At 35.2% G+C, this 26,954-nt stretch overlaps 1 protein-coding gene across 5 annotated transcripts in view; it reads right to left on the reverse strand.

Moving 5' to 3' along the window:
* Positions 1 to 26,954, reverse strand: part of Epha7 (EPH receptor A7) — a 148,551-nt gene that overhangs the window by 21,704 nt on the left and 99,893 nt on the right. For 3 of the 5 annotated variants that reach the window (XM_040740597.1, XM_040740589.1, XM_040740607.1), the window contains exons 6-7: positions 5,399 to 5,523; positions 2,639 to 2,822 (exon numbers count right to left, since the gene is read on the reverse strand). In XM_040740597.1, coding sequence (XP_040596531.1) covers positions 2,639 to 2,822; positions 5,399 to 5,523 — 309 coding nt within the window. The remainder of the gene's footprint in view (positions 1 to 2,638; positions 2,823 to 5,398; positions 5,524 to 26,954) is intronic. The other 2 variants (XM_040740604.1, XM_040740600.1) reach the window with 1 other exon arrangement.

Consider the following 26,954-nt stretch of genomic DNA (forward strand, 5'->3'; position numbering starts at 1 on the left):
CTGTGTTTGAACAGTGCCTCAGTGACCTCTTTCAGGGAGAATCTTCCCATCAGTCTCGTTTATGAGTATATCACCATTTCTTGGGTGGTAAGACTGCATCTTGAATTCTACCATAGTTAACCATATGGGCAGAATTCATGAACTTGACACACATTTTCACTAAGCTTAGACTGAGGGAGCTTAGAATGCACAGCACACCTCTGTGTGCACATAATTCTTAGAGCAGCACAGAGACTGAGTCAGCGGATCTTAAAGGGTGTAGTTTAGGCATCCCTGAAGGTCCTCAAGAGATTTCTAGGAAATCAGGAAGACCAATATTATTTTCTCATATTGTTCGCTCTTTACACTTTTGTTTGCTTATAAATGCAATACCAAGTTTTCCAGAAGCTCCATGACCTAATGACATCACACTGATGACTAAATGAAGTGAGACTAACGTGCTGTGTTTTAACATAAATACAACCTTTTGAGGCTTCCTCAATATTCTTAAGAGTAAAAGGTGTTTCTGAGAAAACATTGTTGAAAATAGTTTAGCTAAATAATAAGAAGTTTAGAAAGTTTTCAAGCCATGCACTACACACAATACCTGGAGTGTAAAAATTTAATTTGGGTGCTACTATACCAGGACTTAGAGAAAGAGGAGTGCACCCAGAATCACACACATGCATATCACAATGTGAGACTCCTAAAACCTATCTCTGAGCATTGATTCATCCTGATAACCTCGTCCATGGTGGTGTGATCTATTCTTTTCTTACTTCTTGAATGATTTCTATGCTGCAAACACTACAGTAGGCATTTCAAGTCAATAGCTGAAAGGAATTAAAACATATATATGAATGATTCTTTCATTAATTTTACATCTTAATGGAAGGATATATCATCATAATAAAAATTACCATATGGTTTCTAATACAAAATATGATTTTAATATTAATTTCATGTGATCATTCAGAATCTGACATTTCACCTTAATTTTGAAGTTTAGATACTTCCCTTTGAAATAGTGAAAATACTTATGACTATTCAATTTAAATAAATAAATATTTTGTCCCAATTTACAAAGTCAGGAAGTGATAGAGATTAATTTTCAAACTTTCAAATCTAAAGAAGAAATAACAAACCTTGAAAAGTGTCTCATTGCATTACAATGTATAAGGTGATATTGGGAAACTGTTGCCAGTTGGTAACTGTGGCAATACACTTCAATATTGAACAACTTTTTTTTGTTTGTTTGTTGCAGGGTTGAAATATCTACTCTACTTGCTCTAATAGCTTCTTAGGTGTTACTAACATAGATATTCTAATTTTGATCTTATATATTCCATAATTAATAACGGAGATGAAAATAAAGGACATTGATCCCATTATACCACATTGTGGCAACTTTTTTCAACTGATATTTTTAATTGTACAAGTCTACACAAATGATTGATACCTCATAGGAGTTTCATATTTTTTTGTTGTTCACTTTAAAATGTGACATTTTGAAAGAAGATTTTAGCTAACAAATTTACCAGGCTTTGGTTTTTGAAAAGAATATTTATTAATTTATTCTATTATTAAAAGAACTATAAAGTTTTTCTGGTCAAATAATTCTGATCAAATCCTCATTACTTTAAATGCTTTTTACAAAGTAAAGAAAGAAATATCATACATGTTTCTTCACTTGTTTAAAATTTTATAGGAACACTAGAATGACAAAGGACAAACCCAAAACTCGCAAATGTGGAAATATATTGAGGTCTTAGGCCAGCTGGAGAATGGCCAGCAACCATACTAATGGTGCTCTGAGCACAGTGAGAGAGGAAACACAAATCTCAAGATGTAACTGTTTATATATTATATGTAGTATAGTCATATATTTTAACTACAAATATAAGCATAAGTTTAAGGGCTCGAAACTCATTGATTATGTTCTATTTTCAGGCTGAGTGCAAGGTTTCAGGAGATTCATTTATATTTCACATATACGTAATATTCTCTAGTATAACTGAAATAATTCATAGCAGAAGTAAAAAAAAAAGAAGAAAAGTACAAATAAAAGAAGCACAAGTTTTGAGATCTTCCTGAGCCTTCAGTGCTTGAGTCTATTGCTAGAAGCATGGAGCTTTGCTTAACTCAAAATAATGAACAGCACACTGTTACCCACCTAACCACCATTGTGGGGCTATTCTGTAAAGGACATACTGTTACCCACCTAACCACCATTGTGGGGCTATTCTGTAAAGGACATACTGTTACCCACCTAACCACCATTGTGGGGCTATTCTGTAAAGGAAGCTATTTGATACAAATAATTCTAGTTACAACAGTCTGAGGTCTACAAAAACACATTGTGTAAACACCAAATTAAACAATCCCTGTTTGTGCATCTGATTTCACTTTTAATAAAAAATATACTATATATTTAAAAGGTAAATTGATTTTAGACAGTTTAGATACTGTTATATAAAAAGAACATTTAATAATTATTTTCCTGAATGACCTTCACAATGGGCACACTTATGTTCATGCATTTTCATTTGTAGATATTTTTGGTGCAAAATTATCAACTTCAATACAACAAAACAAACCAAAACAAAAAAACCAAGTGATAGTTACAAAGTGAAGAATCTGAACCAAAGTTGGTAATTACCTTCAAACATTTTACCTGTAGCTTCCTCTAGAGTGGCAACATCAAGCCTGGGGCTGTAATTTCCATAACCTGCAGCAGTGAAAGCCCGGATCTGAAAAACATATACTGTTCCTGGCTTCAGATTATTAATGGAGGCTGAGGTGGACTTGGTTTTCAGTGTTAAGTAGGTCCTTTCTCTTTGATCCTGCAATGATATTTATAAGGAAAATTGATTTGACAGTTGACTCTGGTAACTGATTTTGATATGCTGCATTGCTATTGTTTAATTGACCCTACACTGTACTTTCTGTAATACTGTAATACTGTTTCTAAGAAAACAGAAAGTGTTATGAAAAACATGCCTTCCTGCATAAATTTCAAAGAGAAATAATTTCATTAAAAGGATGACAGTGTTTGGGCTCTTGCTGTGTTGGGACAGTGTACAGTGGCCACAACTTTTTGGACACATTTCTCTATTGAGCAAAATACAAGTACATCTGGTCAATGTCTGCTTTAGTAGAGGACTTCATATAGCTATGTAATTTTTTGAACTCTTTTCTGAGTGATATTTAGCAAACAAAATTCATGTGCCAACAACCAAGCACGCTATTAAATCAAGAAATTCATCTAAACATTACAGCCACAGTGACACATCAGTGACTCTCAGGAAACAAGGAAGAAAACTACATCCAAAGAATGGCACTTATCAGAATACAAGTTTTCAGTCTGAGAGTAAATCTGTGAATTATGGCTATGGTTTGACTTTTTTTAAAATTTAACTCACTTTTCAAATGTAAATACCAAGGCTTTAAGGTCATTAAAGCAGCAGCTTATATTTTTCTATTTTGTAATATCTTGTAAGCATTAAGCATATTATACAGATACCATGTAAGTATATATATATATGTGTGTGTGTGTGTGTGTGTGTGTGTATGTGTGTGTCATTTTACATATATTGATTGCATAAGCTTAAGAATTAATTAAATATGAAACTTCAACACATAAAAATTCATCAAAATAATATTTAAAACATAACACCTAAGTTCTCATTGATGTAACTTTCTTAAGCCACTTATGAAGACTAGTTGAAAAAGTTACACTTGTTTAACAATAAATTTTTGGATCGTTTTTTATTCCTTCTATAAATAGCAATGTTAAAATTATTTACTAAAATCTGAAAATATAACTTTCATATAATAACCTTGACACTGATACTTCTAGAAATGGAAATAAATATTTGGACTCAATTTTTGGAGTTGATTTCGGACAGCCATCAGCATAACCAGTTATAAAAATGATCGTGGGTATAATACACAAAATCACAGAGAGTTGAAGTATAGTCTGAGCAGAACTAGAAAGAACTCAAAGTAGGTGAGCAACAAACAAGGATTGTGTGACTTGATTTTGAATAGCCACACTGCTCCAGAACTACATTCCAATAACTGCCTATTTTACACATTACTGGTTGTAAATACTTTCTGTTTCTGTCATGCAAATAAAGCCCAGCAATCTGAATGCCCTTATTTCTGAGTGAAGATTTGCAAAAGACTGCAGATTCCCTGTGAGAAACTCTGCCACCTTGTACTGTAAAATGTGCTTTATTGACTTTAAAAATCTGCCAATTTCAAGAAGGACCATAACTATTAGGGATTACAGCAAGACAGATATTACAAAAGCAATGCTAAAAACAATGATCCCCTTTAAGCACATTTGATGGAAAAGAAATGTATCTTTCTACGGCATAAAAAATGCAGCTGAGGGCAAGAAGAAAGTAAATCAGGATGAAAATCGCAAGCCAAAGTATTTCAAATGTGAACATTGACACTTATTTTATGCTGTCACTGGTTTTCCTCTTTGGGTGTAAAGGAACATTGCCAATGAATTGTATACATTTCAATGAAGTCAATTCACCCAAATTTTGCCAAAATCTTAGGACTTTATTTTATAATCATGTCTAAATAGTGAAGCAGTTCTGTTTTGGAGCATTCACCTAACTCAGTCAAAAGGAACATTAATTACAATTAGCATCATGATACCTAATAGTGGTAGGTTCTGTGTTTTATATTTTGAGTGATGTCTTTAATTGTGGTGGAACTCAGAGAATTGTGAATGGGCTTTATATTTTTATGTCCTCTCTAAATAAGCCACTAATGAACATATTTGTATAGACATATATTTCATAATAATACTTGGTCTTTCTAAGGAGAGAACAGGAGCAGTACATGAGTCTTAGACACAACTTTTTATAGAAGGAGAGGCATGGGATGTAATAATCTTGTACATATGCCATAACTTTCAGAGAGAATCTAAAAGAATAACATCTTCCTAATTTTAGTGCTGTAGGACATTATAAACATGCAAAATATCATTAACTATGATAACAGCATTTGAAGACATCACTCCTAGGAAAACCCTAAATTAAAGTATCATTCATTACACACATAAATATACTGAATATATTTGTATATACAAATATAGTTTTCAAAATACATTGTGCTGATTAGTTTCTGTATCATTAAAGCATCCTATATCTTATTATTATATGAAAAACTGAGGAACTATACTGCCAATATTGTCACTTGTATGACACAGAAAGCTAATAAATACATTCTTGGTTGCAACGTGAACCCAAGTTGGTGAAGATGGTGATCAAACACAGTGAATCCTAAGCATGAATTTTGAAGTATCCCCAGATAGTAGTTAATGATCAGCACTAGAGTCCAGTGCAGTCGGATGGTGTCAGACACGGCACTGCTCGTACCAAAGTTCTCTCACACTTACTTTCTCGTAGTACTTGATTTCATATTCTGTGATGACTCCATTGGGATGTTCTGGTTCCTGCCAGGAAAGCTCCACACTCCGCTGAAGCACCCGCTCCTTCATTACTCCACTCACTTGCGAGGGAGCTGTTTGGACAAGATGTGTCAATAAACAATGAGAAAATTCACTGGGTGCCTCAAATCAAATGTCACAACTGATCAGTCCCATGCTGTGCCAGTTTCATTAAGGTAAAAGAAAGCACCTTTTCATAGCTCACAATTCAAAAGCTAATGAATATTCAAACAGGACCTTATTACTGCTCATAAACCTTAATAGAAATTTAAATTAAAGTGCAAACAGCAGAAGATAGCATTGTTCAAGTTAGTGAAAAATGGAAATGATGGGACTGAGAATGACAATTAAGCAAATGAATGCTAATTAAGGCTAGAAAATACGATTTTTGATTAATCTCCAATGATAAACTGAGTCCAAATATTTATTTTACATAAAACAGAAATACACTTTTGTAAAGAAATAAAAAAAATCTAAATACTGTAGAGAAAAAGTTCATGAAATAGATTAACAATTTTCAGTAAGAGGGTACAAACTTTAAAATATCATTGTTTCATTTGTGTACGTGTCTGCATATATATGGGACATGACTGTGGTACTCTCAACAAATTCCAATTAATTTTGGTGAAAAGTTTTACACTTCATTAGGAGAAGAGGCTAGAAAATGCTTACGTTTCTCCCATGTCAAGCTAGGCGTGGCATGTCCTCGGCTTTACACTCTGGCATAAGTAATGCACACATAGTAGTAACTCAGGATCCAAGAGCTTTGGTCGGGGCAGTTCAAAGCTAAAGTCTTGCTTTCTCTTTCTTTGCTGATAACAGTTGGCGTAGAGTTCCTTCATTATAATTAGTGGCATATCCTCTTTCTCGTAGCTAAGACTTTGGAATTCAGTAAGCTAATTTGCTCTGTCCAATTTGCTTGGTGATGATTAACTAGTCTGCTACTCTGCCTAAGTGAGTAGCTGCGCCGGTTTGGCTGTTTCAGTGGGGTCATTATGTTTCATGTATCATGCTCTATCTCATTCTGTAAAATATTTTCAGGCTGTTAATTTAATTTTCAGATGTCCAAAATTGTTAATAATCCTGCTGACAGAAAAGCAATTATATGGGACCAAAGTCATTTAAGCAAATTTCTGATGTTTATCCCTTTGGCTCTATTTTGTTTCTTATACTTAATTCTTTCTTGTTTCAATGTCAGAAAACACATTTTCAGATCTTCCTTGCTTTGCAGATTTGAAGGAAGGGTGATGAAGGATCACGACGGCCATTTCCCCCACATTACGAACAAAGAATACCTAGGCAGATCAAGACTTTCTCGTTCAGGCAAAGTTGGGCAAGGCTCTCCGTGTCTTGTGTGTACAGCTAAATGTGTACTTGTTACATTAGCCAGGAAGCAGGTTTGCAGTAAGCAAACATGATCAGCAACTGTTATGCCTTCACAGCAGATGTGCAAACTCATCTCTAAACTCATGAAGCCCAGGTTTAGTCCAGCTCACAGACTGAGATATGTGAGGGGTCGCCATAGCCTTGGGAAGCATAAATCCTAACCCGTGTTTGTGACACTCATTGCACTGAACAGTTTGTGTGAGTCTCTTTCACTCCAACATCTAGAACACAGCCTGGGTGGAAACCCTGCAAAAAGCAGCACAGTGATGCACGCACAGCAAGGCTGGTGCTCCCTGCTTACGGCATATAATTTAGGTGTGCACTGTGAGAAGGGTTTGAGAAGACATAGGTGACACGGATTAGCACAGCTAAGTCTTCAGTTTAGCTGCTTTCAAATAACACACGTCACATACTGTAGTTTTCAGGAACTGTTCAATCCTTGCTCAGTTGCTGTCTCAAAATATGAAGAAGACAGGAAGCCCTCAATTCTCTGAGCTCTGGAGAAAATGAAGGCTATAAATACACCTCACTTAGTTTCTGCTACATAGAGCAGACTCTAATGTAAAACAAGACTTGATATTTGAAAGTTACACTAAAATTACGCTCACTATTTGAAACTGTAAAAGAACTTTCACACATATAATTATGGTAATTGAGGATTTGTGGGAAAAGGGTGCCGGAAAACATTTGAAATCTGTAATATTTTGAAATTTATCCTATAGCTCTAATGGTACACTATGCCACAACACATCTCTTCTCTTTGCATAGGAGAAGCCAAGCCCATATATGACACATTGCTCTTTTTGGGCACTTATTTGATTTTTTTAAACACTTGTTGATAGTATATTCAGCCACATATTTTTAGACAGCAAAGACAGAGGGATTACCAACTGACCCTTGAAAATAATGAGATATAGGATAGAAAGGCCTTTCAAATACAGGGTTTGAGTAAAAAAAAAACTTATGGTATTTTTCCTGAGTTTTAAAAATTTAGGTATAGAAGATATGCACCCCAAAGTGTAACATCTATAAATACGGATATCTCCAGATTTGTGAGATTCCAAAGTTAGTTTACAAGGAAAGTTAGCTAAGACAGTGACATAGGTGTGCTGATGCTAAAACACAATGCTTTCTTTCCATGGTTACCTTGTCATATCTGATCTACTTTATAAATCACAGTGTAGCAAGCAGTTTCACTGAAATTCCACTCACAGCAAATGTTCAGTTAATTATAACCATGGTTCATTTCTGAAAATGAAATCTAACAGCTAAATTATATAACATTTAACAACCAATTACATGGTATGGCATTAATTTATAATGTCCATACTTATTAAAATGAAATCAATATATAATTCAATTGGAACTGATGTGAAGCTAATAAGCAGTAAGCAATAATATGAACTTGGACATATTTGTAAAAAATGTTACACATCGTGGAGCCACTTAGTATAAATTTTTGGTAGAGTTTCTATTGAATGATTATCGTATTTTTCTCACCTATATTTCTAGAAATATTCAAACATAATAATTTCAACTGCATGAATAGAAGTGACTTCCTTGGTTTTTGAAATTTCTTCTAAGATATAGGAGGGGCATAAAAAGTACAATGTAAAACCAAGCCATGTTATACATGGTTAAGTTAATTGTGTGGTAAAATATGGTCTTAGGAAATTAATATATGCTTTCCACAGCTAAAAATGGTTAATATCAACAGCATGATAACAAAGTTGGTAAAGTTTGTGAAATCAGAAATTAAAAGTCAGCTGAGAGGCAGGAAAATGATTTTTGTTTTTATTTAGGTAAGATAAAGCTTTGGACTTATAATCTATAACCAGCATGAATTATTGATGTATAAAGCTAAACTAAGGGATATTTTATGTAGTTCAAACTTCTACACTGCTATACACAATCCTTTATCTTAGTTTCTGATTTAATATCAAAGTTATATTTAAATTGCAGAACAGAAAAAGGCTTCCATTTTCCCTTTCTAGAATGTTAAGCATATCTATCTGTGTGTGTTAAAGTCTATGAAGTTTAACCTGGAAAGATGCTCCAACGAGGGTTGGAATGTGCTTGGGGAGAAGACAAAGGGATCCAAACCCTGAAGGATGATCAGTGTTCTGTTATGAAGGGTCTGTGGGAAGCACAAGAAGATATGGAGGCAGCCTTTAGGATTAAATACTCGCCCTGCCTGACAGCAGAGAAGTGAACACTTCATTGCTTTACGAAGTACCAAAGACCTTAATGAGCCTGGAGGAATTTCTTCCACAAAGCTTCCAAAATTACAAGAAAGAATATACAATAAAATAAAAGGGCAGTGGGAAGGGAAAAGAAAGGAAAGGAGGAAAGGAGGAAGGGAGGAAGGGAGGAAGGGAGGAAGGGAGGGAGGGAGGGAGGGAACCCAGATGAGCTTACAGTCTGATGAAACTCAGTCCAAAGCACTGAACTGAATGATACACTGCCCAAAATTCTGATTCACATAATTGTGGGTTATAAATAAATGTTGTTTTTAGTTATTCAGTTTGGGGGTAGTTTCTTATCACACCAATAGTAAAGAAAGTTTATACACCTGAATTTTTTTATTTCTATAAACAAGGTGACTGCATACGTCATGATGTGATCTGTCAGACACAATGTTGAAATGACATGTGGATAATTCTGATCTACAGTCCCAAACACAGTATTGTATAGGAACAAGCACCGCTCAACATAAGGAAGAAACTTTGCATGTGTAGAACTTTAGTAAAGTTCCTGAATTTTGTTTTGTTGTGGGTTTTTAAACATACTGTATTTGTAGCAGTCATCATTTTATCTAAACAGATTGTCTAAATGCGTTTCAAAAAACAGAATGGACATTTATCAGTAATTCTAGCAGGGAAATGAGGAAAGATGCACCAACAAGTATGAAATGTCCTATGAGCATGAATACATAGTTTTTAATTATTTTGGCATTTGTAAATTTCCATTAGATGATTGCAAAAGGTAGAAATGAAGATTCTGTAGAACACCATCCAATATATATATTTCATAACACAAAAGTTTTCTTTCACTAAACAATTTTCTCAGTGTATATTATTTATACAGAATTTCATTTTAAGCATTCTTTGAAGTAAAAGGTTCACGAATCATTAGTAACTTAGTATATCATTATGTTTAGCCTTCTTATTATTCCCTAACATTAGTTTGTTTTCGCATTTCAAAATAAATCAAAATACATACAATTTATTTCAATTTCAGAGTTCTAGTCTCTAAGTATTGTGCCAGAGTGATATAGCAATTTAGTTTTGGGGACAAGTAGGACCATGTATAAAATGCAAACACAATTTTATTAAGCTTAACTTCTTATGAAAAAGAGCCAATGGTGTATTATAAATAAGAACTAAAATATTCTAGCCCATAAAAAGGACTAAAGGCTGTTGAGTTGGAAGCAATCAAGAGCACCCTATGTGTAGCAGAGTCCTGAAAAAAAATCTAGTTAGATGAAAAGGTGCTCTTAAGCTTAAATAAAACCAATGTCATCTTATAGCAAGTAGTTGAATAAAAAAATCAACATGAAATAAGTTGATATTTTTCACTGGAGCTATCATTAAGATATGAAGGTCTATGAAACAGTGATCATGATGTCTACCTGACAAGGCATGCTGGGTGGAGCCCTCTTCAAATGCATGTGGAAGCTACAATAAAATATTTTCAACCAGGGAACAGACTAGAAAACAGAACTGGTTAAATCCATGCTTCCCCATTTGGATAGAACCCCACTTCTTTAAAACAAGAATTACAGAAACAACCTGCCAATACCTTCATGGGAATAAATTTTCTTGTCTAGAATCACTAGGTAATTGTTAACTATTGTTTGGATGTGCAATTGTTCTTAAGTGTCCAAGCGTTTCAGTGAAGTCTCTCAGTCAAATGTGTCAGGGTCAGTGTGGTGAGCTGTGGAGATTCATGTCGGCAGAGTTCCCAAACACATATGATTGTGCCCATCTCTCCTGAAGAATTATCAAAACACTGATTGTAAAAATTAATTTGTCATTCCTGTCATTTTTAATCTTTAAGAAATCCTCTGTATATACACTTCTGCCTATAGCAGGGATAAATCAGGCAACTTCCTTTAGTGAGACTTTCTCCATGTATAGCCCTTTGCACAGAGGAACTAGGAAACAGCCTCTCAGGATAACCGGGAAAGGTTAAGGAGCCCCATGTGAAGAGATATCTAACTTTTAAATCAGTATTGAAGAATCAATGTTTTGCTGGTCCTGCTGGTGTCACACAGTAGTGTCTGGAACTTACTAGACGCAGAATAGACTTTTCTATGATCCTTAGGAACTTGGGAAATTCTTTGTTCATATATTACACACATTCATACAAGTCTCGTGGTTTTCATCTTTAATTCTGTTTTCCATATTAGAATACTACGATGTAGATGTTGTTATTTTGATTTTACTGTGAAGAAGTGGAGTCATATAGACCTCATGAACCATCCTATCAGAAAGAGGCAGAGCCTAGGTAAGTCTATGCTTTCAAGTTCCATTTCTCAGTTTTGACTCTACCTGACTAATAGTTCCAGATGTTTCGTATCCTGAGAGAAGTCTGTAGAAATCTAATTAAAGCTCTGAGGTATGGCTCTGTTCTAGGAGGTGGTGGAAACTTTACAGGCTGGGGCATCTCTGGATGAAGCAGGTCACTGGGGACGTTATTGAAGGCTACACCTGATCCTGGTTGTTTTCTTTCTGCTACCTGTTCAGAATGGGTTCAGCAGCCTCTGCCACATGCTCCCTCCACCATAATTCTGTGACTCTCCACAGGCCCAGATTCAATAGAGATGATCACATGGGATGGAGCCCCAGAAATCATGAGCCAAAATATCTGCCTTCTTTTTAAGTCATTTATATCAAAGGTTCTGCCCTAGTGAGGAGGAAGCTAACAAAGGGATATGGAAAGACAGTGGAAATCTGCTACACAGGAAAACACCTGTATAACCTCCTGGCACCTGAAGGGGCTAGACCAAGTAGAGATTTTTTAATTACCTCTTTTAAAATGTCAAGGGAACACACACACACTACACAACTTTAAAAGCACAACAGTAAGTGTGAAACCCTTTCCCTGACACTCTGCTTCAGAGATGTTTCTCTTAAAGTAACCAATGTGAACAGTTTCTTTGATAGACTTGCTGAATTAGTCAAAGTAAACCCAACATGTGTACTTTTAGATCCTAAGGGTATTATTTTAATGACTTTCTGAATCTTGATGTCTCCTTCCTACAGAATTTCAAGAGTTGAGTCAGTTAACACTTAGACCTGCAGTCTCCCTTCTCAGCTGCTGTGTTCCTATGTGGAGGTGTCATGTTTATTTGAGCTTGTCATCACTGATGAGCATGGGGCACTTCCTACTATTCTTTTGTGACAGAATAAGAGGAATAAAATTATCTGGGCACCAATTAGCTAGTACAAATTTTCTAAGGAGAATAAAATATTTTAGAGTGGTTTGTTTATAGGTAGGAAATGTGGGAAAGGCACTACGATCTAGAAACAAGAAGAGTCAAGGGCTAAGAGTCACTTAGAATTAGTGTGGTAAAAGAAAATGAAGGCTAAAATCATTGTTATTTAAAGCATCCTAGGGCAGGTGGTCTGTGAGGCTGACTGACTTTCATGAGCAGTTTCAGACAGCATTGAGAAGGGGCTCCTGTCAGATACACAGCAATTGGGTGTCACTTAATTGATATTTTTTCTTAGCAAGATTTCTTGTAAAAGAAGCACTTATTTTCCTCTACAGCTTCCTTGAATGCTTTCTTTCTGAGAAAAGCTACTTATCTGTACTACTGACATTTTGAGTAGCAGCATCTTTTCAAAGTAATAGAGTATTGGTCAAGTACCCCTCACTATTAAACACTAAAACGCCCAGAAAACAGATCACCATAACATTTCTATTGACTTTTTTATGAGAGCTCTGTTCATTCAGAAATTCAGCATATCAATTTTCCACAATGGATTATAGTATAAGTAAAGAATTCTACAGACTACAGTGATGATGGGTAACTAAGTCTTACTTCCTGCCTTCTAGAAAATAAGTTACTTTTGTTGTTCTTGTAACATGGTCTGATGTATCCTAGATGGGTCTTAAACTTCTTATGTAGTTGAGGATACCTTGAACTGTGCATTCTACAGCATCCACTCCCTGAATCCTGGGTAACATGATGTGTCCCATCATGTCCAGGTTATGAAGTGCTAGGGACTAAACCTGGGTCTACAAAGACGCTAAGCAAACACTCCATCAACTGAGCTACATCCATGCATCCAATTAGGAAACCTTAACTCAAAAACCAAAGAAGTCAAAAAGGGCAGGTACACACAGTTTGAAGGTAAAAGGCAAGCCAGGTTCTAGAAAATCTTTTGGGGGAATGGTAAATAGGCAAACAACAGAATACTTTGATTTTAGTCTTACAAATTGCAACTTCATGTCTGACTAGTACAATCTGCATCTAAATTAGTTATCACATGTATAATGTCTAGAGACAACTTGTAGTTAGATCATCCAGGTTTAAAGACTGGACTCATGATTTTCTTGTCAGCAGGCTCAGAAACAACTACTTGTAACAAAATGTTTCCTCTACTTCAGCTAAGATATTATTTTTATTGCTAGGAAGCAAACATCATGTGAGTTTATAATTTATGTCCTCATTTCCTCTGATATTTCTTGAATGTTGGTGTGGAGTGAGTACAGAAGGATTAGCCGAAGAAATAACCTGCTGACTTTGCAAGGGGTTCCACTGCTTCTTTGCTGTGTGAACTTGAACAATAAAGTAAACTGCACTTTGGCTGGGAATCTGAGATCCAAAATGCGAATAACCCTAGAATACAATTCACAAATAGATTGGAACAGAAATGTATGTATGTATTAATATGAATTATTGAAAATGAGTTCTGGCATGTGGCTAAAAAGAAAAACTCTTCATTTTTCCTGTGTTATAATAACTGATGTCTGGGACCCATTCCAGAATATTTCTTCTCTAAAATCAGACACTCTAAAACCCAGCTCTGCCCTCGGTATCTTGCACATACACAGACGAAGGCACTGTTACAGTGATATGTGGCTGGGTTTGAGAGTGACTCCTTTGAAGCTTCGTTAGGAATTCCCATTGTCATTTTAAGGTGAGAGTCGGCCACCTTTCATAAAAAGTGCTGACCATGTTAGACGTATAAATAGTACATCTATATTTTATTAAATAAGTGACCAAAATCTGTGATATATTTTATGAGTAACAGCAAGATAGAAAGCTAAAAGCTAAGCTTTAAGTCACTTAAAATGGATACTTCATGGTAAAAATAAAATTAAATTACTAGAATGGGGAAAGGGTTACCAAGACATACTCTTTTACAAAATGCCTTATAGTACATGGTGGGGGAAAACAAAGACACAGCAATTTCACTTTTTCATGCTGAGGAAACTTTAGAGCCATTTTTCAAGCCATTCTTTCTTTTTGTGGTGTATCAGAAAACCTGGTTCTATTTCTAACTTTCTGTGAGTCTTCAGCCCTATGCTGCCTTAATAATAGGGCCAAGTATGTGACGATGTGTTGCTCTAAAGGCAGCATATTTATAAAATGGGTTTGAACAGTAATTATATAAAGCCTGGCCCCCAGCAAGTCCCTTTTTAATAATACAAATGGACCCTACACAAATATACACATATCAGTAGATAATAACCATTTGACTGATTACTCAGTCAGAAGGTTCTGAGAAGAAAAAAAGGGAACAGAGGGAAGAGGGAGAGGAAAGTCAAAGGACTGAGAGGCGATCAAGCCTCACCACTGTTATGTCAATTTTAAAGACCAATCCAAAAGTTAGCCTCTCAACTGCTCCATAATATAAACTTACCAGTTCATACTGCTCAATAGAAAGCGCTCAATACCAGCCAGATTTAAGACTTTATTTTGAAAACTGAGTGCCAAATAAACTCTTAGTTTCCTACAGGGTGGTAAATTCATTGTATTTAGCTTTGGAGTTTGTACTTTAATTCTGTTGTGTTACAAAAGAAAATTTTCTGTCCTGAATGAAAACTGGTTTAGACTTCCTCACCCTGTGATGTGATATTACTTTTCTACATAATATTTTAGTACCAAAAGTGATTAATTAGCTTCCTAGATTGTTTCATTATAGCAGGCCTCACTTTAATGTACCTGGAAAATACATCTTACAATAAATAGGTATAGGTAGGGAAAGTTACCAATTTTGAGTAAGTTTTGTTTTAAAAATTAATTCATAATTGTTTCTAGCTTGGACTTCTCTCCCTAAACAAACAATAAGTTCAACAGCTGATTGCTTGAGTAGCTGACAAACTAACTGATCTAGAAAACTGTTACATTATCATGGTTACATAAAATAGATGTTGAAAGCTCACGTCTTTTTTTTTTAAGGTGTAGCCCTGCCTGTCCTAGAACTCTCTCTGTAGATCAGACTGGCCTCAAACTCACAGGGATCCACCTGCCTCTGCCTAACCACTGCCTTGTCAAAGCTAATATGTCTTAATACTACTAGTAGTTATGTCAAACAAGCAAACAAGAAGACACGGTGTATAAAAACTAGTAATTGCTAGTGGATACAGATGCACCAAACAGGAATTTGGGTCTCTCTGGCTGCTCCTCATTGGCTCCTTTTCACTGGCTCCCCCTTAATAGAGCCTTCTCTTTCCCATTCCTGCTCTCTGGCTCTCCCTTGGCCCCACTTTCCTATCCCATCTTCACTGGATCTTCCTAAAAGTCTCCTGTGGCCAGCCAGAAACCTAGGCGGATCAGCCTCTGCTGGTGGCCTGGCCTGCTCCACTCCCTCTACTGTAGAGGGAGTGTTTTCTTGATTCAAAACCAGTTTCAGCCAGCAAGAAGTAGCTACCACCTTAACAGCTAATAATAGGTCTGGGAAAATGTCTCAGTGGTCAAAATACTTGCTTTAGAACCAGAGTTCAACTGGGTGACACAGAGGAGGCCTTGGCAATCTGTGGGACCTTGGAGAGTGGAGCAGTATTTATTCCTGGCATACAGAGGGACTCTGGGAGCCCATTCCATGTGGAGGGATGCTCTTTCAGCCTGGACACATGGTGAAGAACCTGGGATATTCCCGGGATGATGTGACAGACTCTGGAAATCCCTCATGGAGGCCCTTGCCCTCCCTGGGGAGTGGAGGGTGGATACAGTGTGGGTGAGGGGTTGGGAGGATTGGGGGTGGGGGAGGAAGGGGGGGGAGAGGGAACTCAAAGTGAGATGCATAAAAAGTTAATAAAAATTATGAAAAAAAAAGAACCAGAGTTCAAATACTGAGAAGCTTGATTAAAAAGCTAGATACATTCACATATGCCTGGAAACGGCTGTCAGGGACTGGAGAGAGAAGGTCACTGGGACTCGCTGGCCACCAGTTTATCTCTGGGTTCTAGAAATATTCTCTGTCAAAAGTGTAAAGGATAACGTGATATAGCAGGACACCAGGCATCCTCCTGTGGCCTCTCCACACACTGGCATGCATACACATTTATACGTATATAGCATACATGCATTGCACACACACACAGACACACACACACACACACACACACAAGAAATGGGGGAGTCAATGAGGAGATAAACACAAAGAAGATAACACCTCTAGTTTCACCTTTTATTAGGTAAGCAGGTGCTGACCCATTGGCCTACTGGCTATGTCCTTTGCTTGTCTTGTCTATGATGCCATTGTGTTAACACAGGACACTGAGGAGCAATAACACAGAAATGTGGCCCATGAAGTGAAACAATTATTACGTGGACCTCCTTTTTTTATTTAGGTGACTTTTTCTGATGTAGAATGCATTTGCCTGTACAAAAAAAAACAAATAAACTACAGTTTAAGTCTAAAGTTTGGGTTTCTCATAAAAGTGTATTCCATCGAGGGTTGATATATTTGATGAACAGACACAAGGTCACACACATAATCCTTATTACTTGTCTCTTGCAGTTGTAGTATGGCTGCACATAGCAGCCATCACACACAAGCTGCATGCATAGAGAAGAGTAAGGCAACATGGAGTGCTTGGGACGTAAGACAGCAAGGTCAATGTTTCCAGCAGACTTTAGAAATCTGATTATTGCTCATTTTTTCATTCAATAGGCTATCCAATATATTTTTAAAAACATGTTGAGTGTACGGCTCCCCAAAGTCAGGAGACGTGTAAATAAGTGTAAATAAGAAAAGAGTAGCATGAAGGAAGCTAACATTGTCTGCCACCATTTGGAAGGAGGAAGATAATACATTTTACTTAGCAACTTCTCTCCAGTACTCTCATTTCAAGTTTTGGTCCTATAGAAACAACATAATTGTCTAAGGCTCCTTAGGTAGGTAAAACCCATGGGCTGTGGATGGTACACAAAATTTTGTAAATCAGGACTTGGGGGCAGATTTACAGTTTTAAGTCCCACTATATATATTCCTGTGAATAGGAACAAATCCTTGTTTTCACTTTCTAGTGTTAATTTTATGTTAACCATCCCATTTAGAGAATCTTTTCCTTAAATTGGTGGACTATTTGCAAGCTATGGCCAAGATTTGGCAATATCAGTTTCCTGGGATGTGAATTTGTTTGAGTTCATTGCATGCTCATATACTAGACCTCACTCCCTTGGTACCATAGCTGGCTGGGCACCACAAGATGAATAATGTCCTTGCATTTTAAGACTAATGGTTTAGCAGAAACTAACATGAGTGTTTAGTCAATTCATACCATAGATCTGATCTTTATTTTCTTATTACTGGAAAAATAGGAACACAAACCCACAATGGCACATCATAGCTACAGCCCTGGAACATCCTGATAACTGATGTTGCAAATATCACTCTGCAGATGTGCACTTAATCTGCTCAGTTGCTGACCAACACATGCTCAATTGCTCTTTCAAATGAGTACATATTCCATTTTACCCAGTAATAAATACTTTCCAGTTGCACCCCTCTCTGTAAAATTCTGTAATACTTATGAAAACATCTCTCATTTCTGTTTCACGTGTCACAGATGGCAAACAAAGGCAATAGTGTAACATACTTTATTTAGAAACTGCTAATATCAATGAAAAATGAAAGTCATATTTCCTGTGGTTGGTACTTATTAATAATTTATTTGGAAAAGCAAGTTCTTTATACTATGATTTAAAGAAAGGGCTTCTGATATTAAGAGACTTCTAGTTCATGTATATGTACACACACAAACACACAATAATTCATATGCAAAACAGTTAACATTAAGCATATAATCACAGTTAAAAATACTTAACAAAAGGTGGAACATATGTTATAATTCCACTACTAAAAAGAAAAAAAAACATACAAAGAGTACTTATTTTAGTGCTAGGCTACTTTTTTAAAGGCATAATCACCTAGGAGACTATTGCACTGAATAACTCAAAATGATAAAAGGATTATGAAACTCTTTCATACTAAAAATGGCAATTATTGAACACATGAAATGCATAAAACCATACAATGTGCAGATTTATAAAATGCCATATAACATCCCATAAATATGTATATATTGATGCATCAAATATTTTGGAAACTACTAGGGATTATTGTTCCTCTCCATCACATTGGGCAGTGTGGTGTACTATATGATGCATTATTCCTCACATAATTAATGAAGTACACAGCCACCAATCACACATACCCTCATGGCTACATGTACATGAGCAACACATAATAAATGTGGATTTTAATTTCATAGCACCCAAAATGAAGACAGGACATTTTCAAATCAGTGTAGTGTAGCTGAAGTTGCTTCCTGTACTCTTCACAAGACCTAAAGTTGTGAACAAAATGTTTAGGCATAGTGCTCTCACTTACTAATTATGGAATCTTACCCAAATTGCTAAATTGCTATGAGTCACATGTTTCAATATATAAGGTGGAAATAACAATAATGAAAATTAAAATTTTGAATAATAAGCAATGTTTATCAACAAACTGAATCATTAAGAAAGTAGTAAAACTGACATCACAATATAACAAAGATTTAAATTCAACACACTTCCATTGTTTCATCTTAATGCAAGTTAAATGTTTGCAGTGATACCGATTTCTATTGTGTCTGTTAGTATAGAACATAATTAGAATTTTTATATTATTTTCACCTGTCATGCCTGTGTGTGTATGTGGGCACACCTGTGCCATGGCAAATGTATGAAGGACAGAGGACAACACAAGGAATCAGTATTCTCCTTTCAATGTGAGGGTTCCTGGGATCTCAGTTCAGAATTGCTTCCAAGTATCTTTACCAGCTGAAACAATTCACTGATCCTGGAATATGACTTTGTAGGAACTATATAGAATTACAAATTAACCCTAAAAACAAATTCTAGTGTAATAATAATATTTACAATGTCATGTATTGTATTGTGAATGCTGAATGTTTAGTATAGTCTGATATTTCCTGATTATGGCGAATTTTCTTTGTCAAAACATATTGGTTATGTTAAGTGATGAAAAATGTGAGTCAAACAATTTTTATAATTTCCACAATAACTTTGTGAAAGCACAGCCCACCTATTGGTTGTTGCTTGGGTGCTTTAAAGTGTTTTAATATTCAAGGACTGCAGTAAGAACCAAGAAGAGTTGGAACGCTTGGGAACTGGAGTGACGAGTATCAGAAGTTTAAGAGAGGCTGACCCTGACAGAAGACCTTTGCATCATACTGTGAGTATACACTGTCTTACCACTCTCCATGAAAGTCCTGGGTGCCATCACAGCATCTATACGCCAGCTACTTCACAACAACTCTGCGGAGAAGTGGCTTAAGTTCTTAGCACAAGTACTATAACATATTATAAACATAACCTTGCTTAGTTTCTGCCAACATTAGCCAGACCAACAAAGATTACATTGCGCCACAAGTAATGGGGAAAGAAATTCCTGACGTGAGTGTACGCAATCAGTAAACCTCCCTCCTGAGCTCCATTTCTCACACTTGGCTCTAAGTCTGGAGGAGGTGCAAATTTTATGTTCATGCTAACTGTTGGAAGCAGAGAGGGTAAGAGAGATGTTACACTTCAAGGCAGACACTTGTAAGTTATAAAAATGATGATGATATTGAGATGGAATACTCACAGGAATCAAAAAATGTTTTTCATGGTAAATTGAATCTTTTTTAAATAAAAAAGGCACACTTAAAGAATTGAATAGTTGATAAGTTGGGTATCATGTAGAGGAGAATGTAAAATCATGTTGTGTAGCTAATGATTTGCAACCATAATTCAGCTTGCTAATTTAGTTTTTGAACTACTCATCCTGTTTTCATTAGAGTTTATGCATTCATATTTTATTGTAAATGATCACAATTCTGGTGATGATTTAAAAATGGTACTTTTCAGAATCATAAGGTGTTTTAGCATCAAGATTATTAAAATATTCTGAAATATTTTCTGTTGTTTAAAATTGAAGGCTTCAAAATTTAAGATAAACATTAGAAGAAGATGTGAAGTTAAACACGCCACATAAGCAAATGAAACCTTGGTGCTTTTCTGTCGTGTTTCTGTGGTTAGTTCCTGCTCCCAAGATCATCTTTATGAAACCATGCTTTTTGACATTTGAAAGAAAATATCATCGCTTTTATGTCTTTCTAAAACCAATCTGTCAACACTGGTATCAAACAACTTTGAACTGATGCTGAATTGTGTAACAAGTGACAATATCAGCTCCCTAGACAGCCAAATCGCTTGCTTCAGGAATGCATTCTGACAGGTCAAACACCAACCCGGAACTGAGAAATGTGCAGCAGCAAGCCTTTAGCTTCAACACAGCAAGGAGGATCTTTTTTCTTGGAGGTAGTATTGATATCCTCTGAAAACGCTGTGTGTTAATTGTCATTACTGCATCTTGTCTTCATTATGATTCAGCTCTGGACTCTACTTCTGACGAGGAAAATGCTTGCCACCTGCTTGTGGATGCACACTCTGGTCTCTGGGTACTGCTGTTTGTAAATGACTCCCACAGGCAGCAAGACATCCTTTTCCCAGGTGGGCTACTCATTTACTTTCTGTTTTCTTTCTCCCACTATTCATCTATGTTGACAAGTGTCAATTATGGACAGCAGATTTATGGGATGGGAAAGATAAAGCCCAATTTACAAATCATTTTCCGTGCAAGCCGACAGGTGCAATGACAGAGCTGACTTGCCGTAATTGAATTTCTTGCTGCTATCTACTCAGTCACAAGACGGTGTCAACTTCAAGGATGTCAGTTGAGGAGAGTCTTAATACTCTAAGATTTTGAAAGTAGAGATGAAAATATATAGCCTGGGTTTAACTGTGGACTCCGAATCATACACATTTACATACATATATACATAGGGTTTTATTTGACATATATCTGAAAAGCTAAAGTAGCTAAATTTGTATCTGCTCATATTTCTGGTTAAGTATACATATTCTGAAGTGATTAAATATTAATTTAAATATAAATTCTAACATCCCAAAAATGAATAATATTTGTTCCATTATGTATTTTCTAAAAATTAGTATCTATGTACTATACGTAGGTATTCTAAAATTTTTAAACTGGTTTTTATATGTATGTCAGACTGGTCTTTGGACTCCTGTAATATTCTCAAGTATCACCAAAACATATCACATTATCTAGCTAACAATTACTAATATTTGAAAGTGGCTAAATTTATATTATTAAATAGAATTTTCCAAAGTATATAGATTTTAACAGAAATGTCATCACAATGTTATGAATTTTAGTAGCATACTGTTTCATTTAAAATATATAAATATAAAATTTGCATTGTTGTAACAAATTATGATTATATTATTTATAAGCTTTCAAGATTAATTCGTACTTATAAATTATTCCTTCCTACAAGCTTATCTTCAATCTACAATTTTGATGTATATTTTCATATAATAAACAATTATAATTAATGTAAGGAACAGCTAAAACTCACAATGGCGATCTATAGAATACGAAATATATAGAATATTATCTATAAGTTGTTTTCTTTGGACATAACTTAGTGGACTCAGTGAGTAAAGAATGCTATCTTAAGCTAGATGAGATTGCTTACTGGCCAGTGTTAAAAGGTTTTCATTTAAAGGCTATGACTTCACTTTTATTCTTTAGAATCAAAAACAACTTACTAAATTCTGTAGTGCTGATTGAAACTGAGAAGAAGGAAAAGGAAGAGGAGAGGAAAACCCTGGCATAGAGAGATGGCAGCTGGAGAAAGTGAAGAAGGTAAAACCTGAAACTTGCTGACTGGGCTAAACTGTAATCCCAGTGCTGGGATTACAAACATGTGTTGTGCTGAGATACTTGGGATTTTAAAGAGTCCTAAGGATTCAAACTCAAGTCCTCATGTTTTCACAGAAAACATTTTATTAACTGAGCTATCTAACCAGCCCCGTAACATGGTCTTTCAACATTGGCTAGTTTTTCCTCTTCATTTCTTCATGAGTCATTATGTTGTTTCTGTTTTTCAAATTTGGTAGTACCATTTTTGTTTTATGATTTTGTTATTAATCCTTTAGAATACATAAATGACGTGTTTACAAATATATTTGACATATATTTTATATTTTATATAACAAAGTGGCTTCTATTAATACTTTTATTTTTATAGTGATTTATGTAAACATTTCCCTCATACACTGAGTTTCCTAAAAAGTATTCACTGAATCATGTAAACACTCTGTATTATTTCCACAACTGTTTCTAATAAACTGATTTTTACTTACTATGTGTAAACTAGCAAATTAAGAGAATACGTTTCCTGTAATGTTTGAAATTTTCATTCCTTTATCCTACCTATCTTTAACTTTCACCAGAATAAAATTCCTGAATTCAACAACCTTCATTTACATCCTATTGGTCCCACCAAAGTTGTTTTAGCTATCACCAGTCAAATTTCTTTTCCATTTTATTCAGAAAATTAACTAATTAAGACATAAACATACATATAAAAGCAGACATGAACACAACGTGTAAACATAAAACATATATTTATATAAGTTTTATATATGTGTGTGTATAAGTACAAGAAAAATACTGTATTATTACTCTTACTGGTGGAGCAAACTAAAGAACAAGACAAATAATGTACAGAATAAAATTAGCCAGTAATTCAGAGATGATATGTAGGTTGGTGACACAAATATAAAGGATACAATAGGCCATGATATATGATGTAGAACCTGAGGATAATAGGTAAGAACTACAGTTTTTGGAGACTTCTCATATATAAATAAATTTTATCTTCCTCTGACATAAATAAATGAGAGGAAATGGTAAGAATTGAGTGTGTCACATTGCTTCATACTAGTAATGAGTATATTTTATATCCTATAAAACATGCTTTATAAGTTTAATACACAAAGTTTATTCTAAATCTAGAACTGTATTCAAAACTATGTCCTTATGGATTGCCATCTATTTCATAACTTCTCTATGCTACACACTGATAATATCTTAAACATAGTCTCCTAATTGATTAATCCAGACAGTCTTTAGCAAAGGTACTTTCACCATTTTGCTCCTAAAAGATGGGTAGAAATAATTTCTGAGCTCTGTAAACACATGGCATTAAAAGCTGACAGCTACGGCAAGCTTCAGAATAGACTAGGCATACTCGATTTTTTCACTGAGACAAATGAGCTAGTTATCTACAATTTATTGTCTAGTGATATTAAATACAGCATTTTGAAATATAACTTCTCTTTGTTCAGTTAGGCATACAAACCCCAAGCCTCATTCATGAAAATGTTCTGGGTCCTGTCTCTGGCACTGAGACATACAGACCCCAGGCCTCATTTCATGGATACATTTTGCTCCCTGACTTGGGTATTGGAAACTCTGGTTCTTTGATGTCCCATTTGGTCATTGGTTAATAACCTATTTAGGTCTATTCTCCCAGGTGTGAGTGCAATTCTCTTCAGAGGTTTTGAACCAAAGCAGTATCTCGAGAAATGAAAGGGTTTATATGTACAAGTTGCCAAAAGCTTTTTCATATACAGCCTGTCAGCCATAGCACTTAGCAACCTAGAGGGCAGCTATTTACTAACAACAGGAACTCCGTAACTGAAGCTCACATATACTGCATCTCCAAGCCTGCACCAACCCTCACTACAAAAACTTGAGCTAATTGCTTTGTAAGTCGCTAAAGTTTCTACTTCAGCATGCATCTCTGTCAAAACTATCTGAGGCATCCCTGTTGCCATATTAATATTTCTCATGCAATCCCCCACTGATTTAAAAAGTAGTTGTCTGCAGTTTCAGTGGGAGTGAACAAAATTACTCTTCAACTGAACAAAGGTTAGCTTGAGACACAAGGCAATGAAGACACTGTGTTTCAAAGAAACATGGTAGTTGAGTATGCTGATAGCCAGGTATTGCTTCTGTGATTTACATTTCCTCTGTTTTCAAGCTCTTGTCAGTTTTTGTGTTAAGCTAAGCATACTATAATTCACAGATGAAAAAAATTCAGGATATAATGAATGGAGACAAAAATGATCATTTTTAATGAGGTATTTTATGCTATTATCTATTTTTTCTCATATATGTATATAAGAAAAACTATATGTATATATGAGCAGTAACATGTACATATGTAGAATAATACATATATAGAATATATATATATATATACATATATATATATATATAATTTTACACACATACACACAAGGTTTTTCAGCCATTAAAACAGTGAAACAGCCTTACCAGGAGCCTTTTTATGCAAGGGTATTTCAAAGTCAACCAAAAAAAGGCAGTTGGCCCCTGTCACACACAAGTGGGCTGGGATACAGTTTTAAATGTGCAGGTTATACACCTCACTATATTATGAACCTCAGCATTTTGGTTTAGAAAATATGACAAATTAGGCTGGGATTGAATTTCAATGACCATAGCACTTTCCATGATTATAACTCACGGCTGGGTTATTCCCAACTCTTACTAAAGTCACAGAAAAACTTCGTATCTGCTGACGGTTTATCCTGTAAAGTTTAGTTCAGGTAAGGATGGGCAAGGCAAGTCAGAACAATATATGTGGACACTGAGTCTCTTAGAAACAGCAGGGGAGCTAGCCCCAGAGTCCAACAACAATATGGCTGCTCAAACTAGACCTAAACAATAGCAGTAATAGACATGCTAACACTGGAAGCAGGGAATTCCATGGCTCCTCATCCCTAGACAAAGAACTAAGGACAACTGCTAAGAACTAAGGCAACTAAGGACTGCTGAGAGAGGGAGAATTAGACTTCCCCAGGGATTAGCTCCTTAATTGGTTCTATAATACAAATAGGCATCCCTGAAATCACATGTTTACATGTAACACTAAATGTACATGGCAGCTTCTACTTATATATTTATTCATTTATATCTGTAGCCATATCTAGGTGTTTATATAGATTAAATACATATATATGTATATATATATACATATATATATATATATATGTACAAATCAAAGAAAAGAGGCCATGGATTTGAGGGAGAATAACTGGGAGGTAAGGAATGGGAGGGGTTGGGTTGGAGAGACTATAAGCAAAGAGAAATGATGTAATTAAATTTTAATTAAAATTAAAATGATTAAGGGAAAACAGGTCGATAGAAGTTTGGTAAGGTTAACACTTAGTTTGTCTTGTATTTGGGGCTATGGGTTTTCTAGTGTGCCAAAAGAGATTCCTGCTTTAGAATCAGGAAGACTCCATTTTGTTGTTAAGTTTTAGAGGCTAAATCACAAGTGAGAGCATTGAAACATTTGATGTGGCATATATACTCCTAGTGAAAAAACTGGCTGGGCTGTGCAAGACTGCAGGACTGATTATTTGTGGCAAAATTTGTTAAGATATTTAAAATAAAGCAAATCTTTGTAATTTTGTCAATAGAAAATTTAACATTCATATTATATACTTCAGACTTACAGCCTTAAAGTTATAACCTATTTCATTGGTTTTGAACTTCTTAGGTCTTATGTAAAGACTGTGACAGTCATTTACTGGATTACAAAAAGTTATATCTAATTAAACATAGTAATGTCTTTGTTGTTTGATAGGAAATTCGGTGTTGGACAGATATCAATGGCATTCAAATAAATTCATATCTTCATTAATATGATAACTATACATAGTCCCCAGGGTAAAAAAATAAATCCTCAACACACAAAAAAGTGAAAATTCAGATGTCAAAAAAATGAACAGTTCATGAAAGTTTATTAAACTAAGATAAGTATAATTAGGTGGCACAAATTATAAAATATAAACATCTAAATCTTTGATAAGCAAAACAATGTCATTTGGCAAACATGACAAATAATGAAGAATTAAATAAGATCAGAAAGTCTAGAAATTGGCTTCATCTCTATATAGCCTTGGGGGAAAATTAGCATTTCAAAAGACTGTGGGAAGGAGGCATTTTACAGTAAATAGCATCAAAGAGCTTGAAAAGATTAGTGGGAACACTTCCACATTATACACATCCTGATAAGTTAAAATTTTAACATAAAACTTAAGCCATTTAAGAAATGAAGAACATATGAGTCAGGATTTCCCAACTTATTTATGAACAAGGTTTTCCCAGCACATCACAGCCATCAACCAGTAAGTCTGAAACAGATTCACACAAATATAAAAATCGACCCCACCTGAACTCTAGATTTTAGTTTATTATGCAAGCAAGGCAAATTCATGTAAATACCTTAGTCAGAAAACAGAAGAGTCTGAAATAGGGTAACTTATCCTCTTAGTTTCTCTGACTGTATGCGACGAGCATATGCCCAAGTTAATGAAGTGAGTCCTCTAGTTTATATAGCAGGTCAGGAAGTTTAGTCTTAAACATATTTTTGATACGAAAATCTGTTCTAAAAATGGGTAAATATAAGCAATATTCAAAAGGTAAAATTTCATAATTCAATTTCAGTTGTTAATAACTTCATATTTTTCATTTAATAAAGCAGAAGGATATACAAATGTGTCACTCAGGTAGTAATTTTTAAGCTCTTCACCTCCACACTGAAAGTTCGCTTATTTCTCAGCTTGCACTGTCCTTAGGACGGTACAGATCCTGAAGCTAGGGAAACTCTGTTCTTTGGGTCTCTCATTCACAACCTCAGA

This window comes from Mesocricetus auratus, unplaced genomic scaffold, assembly GCF_017639785.1.
Source record: "Mesocricetus auratus isolate SY011 unplaced genomic scaffold, BCM_Maur_2.0 Super-Scaffold_6730, whole genome shotgun sequence".
NCBI classification, from domain to species: domain Eukaryota; kingdom Metazoa; phylum Chordata; class Mammalia; order Rodentia; family Cricetidae; genus Mesocricetus; species Mesocricetus auratus.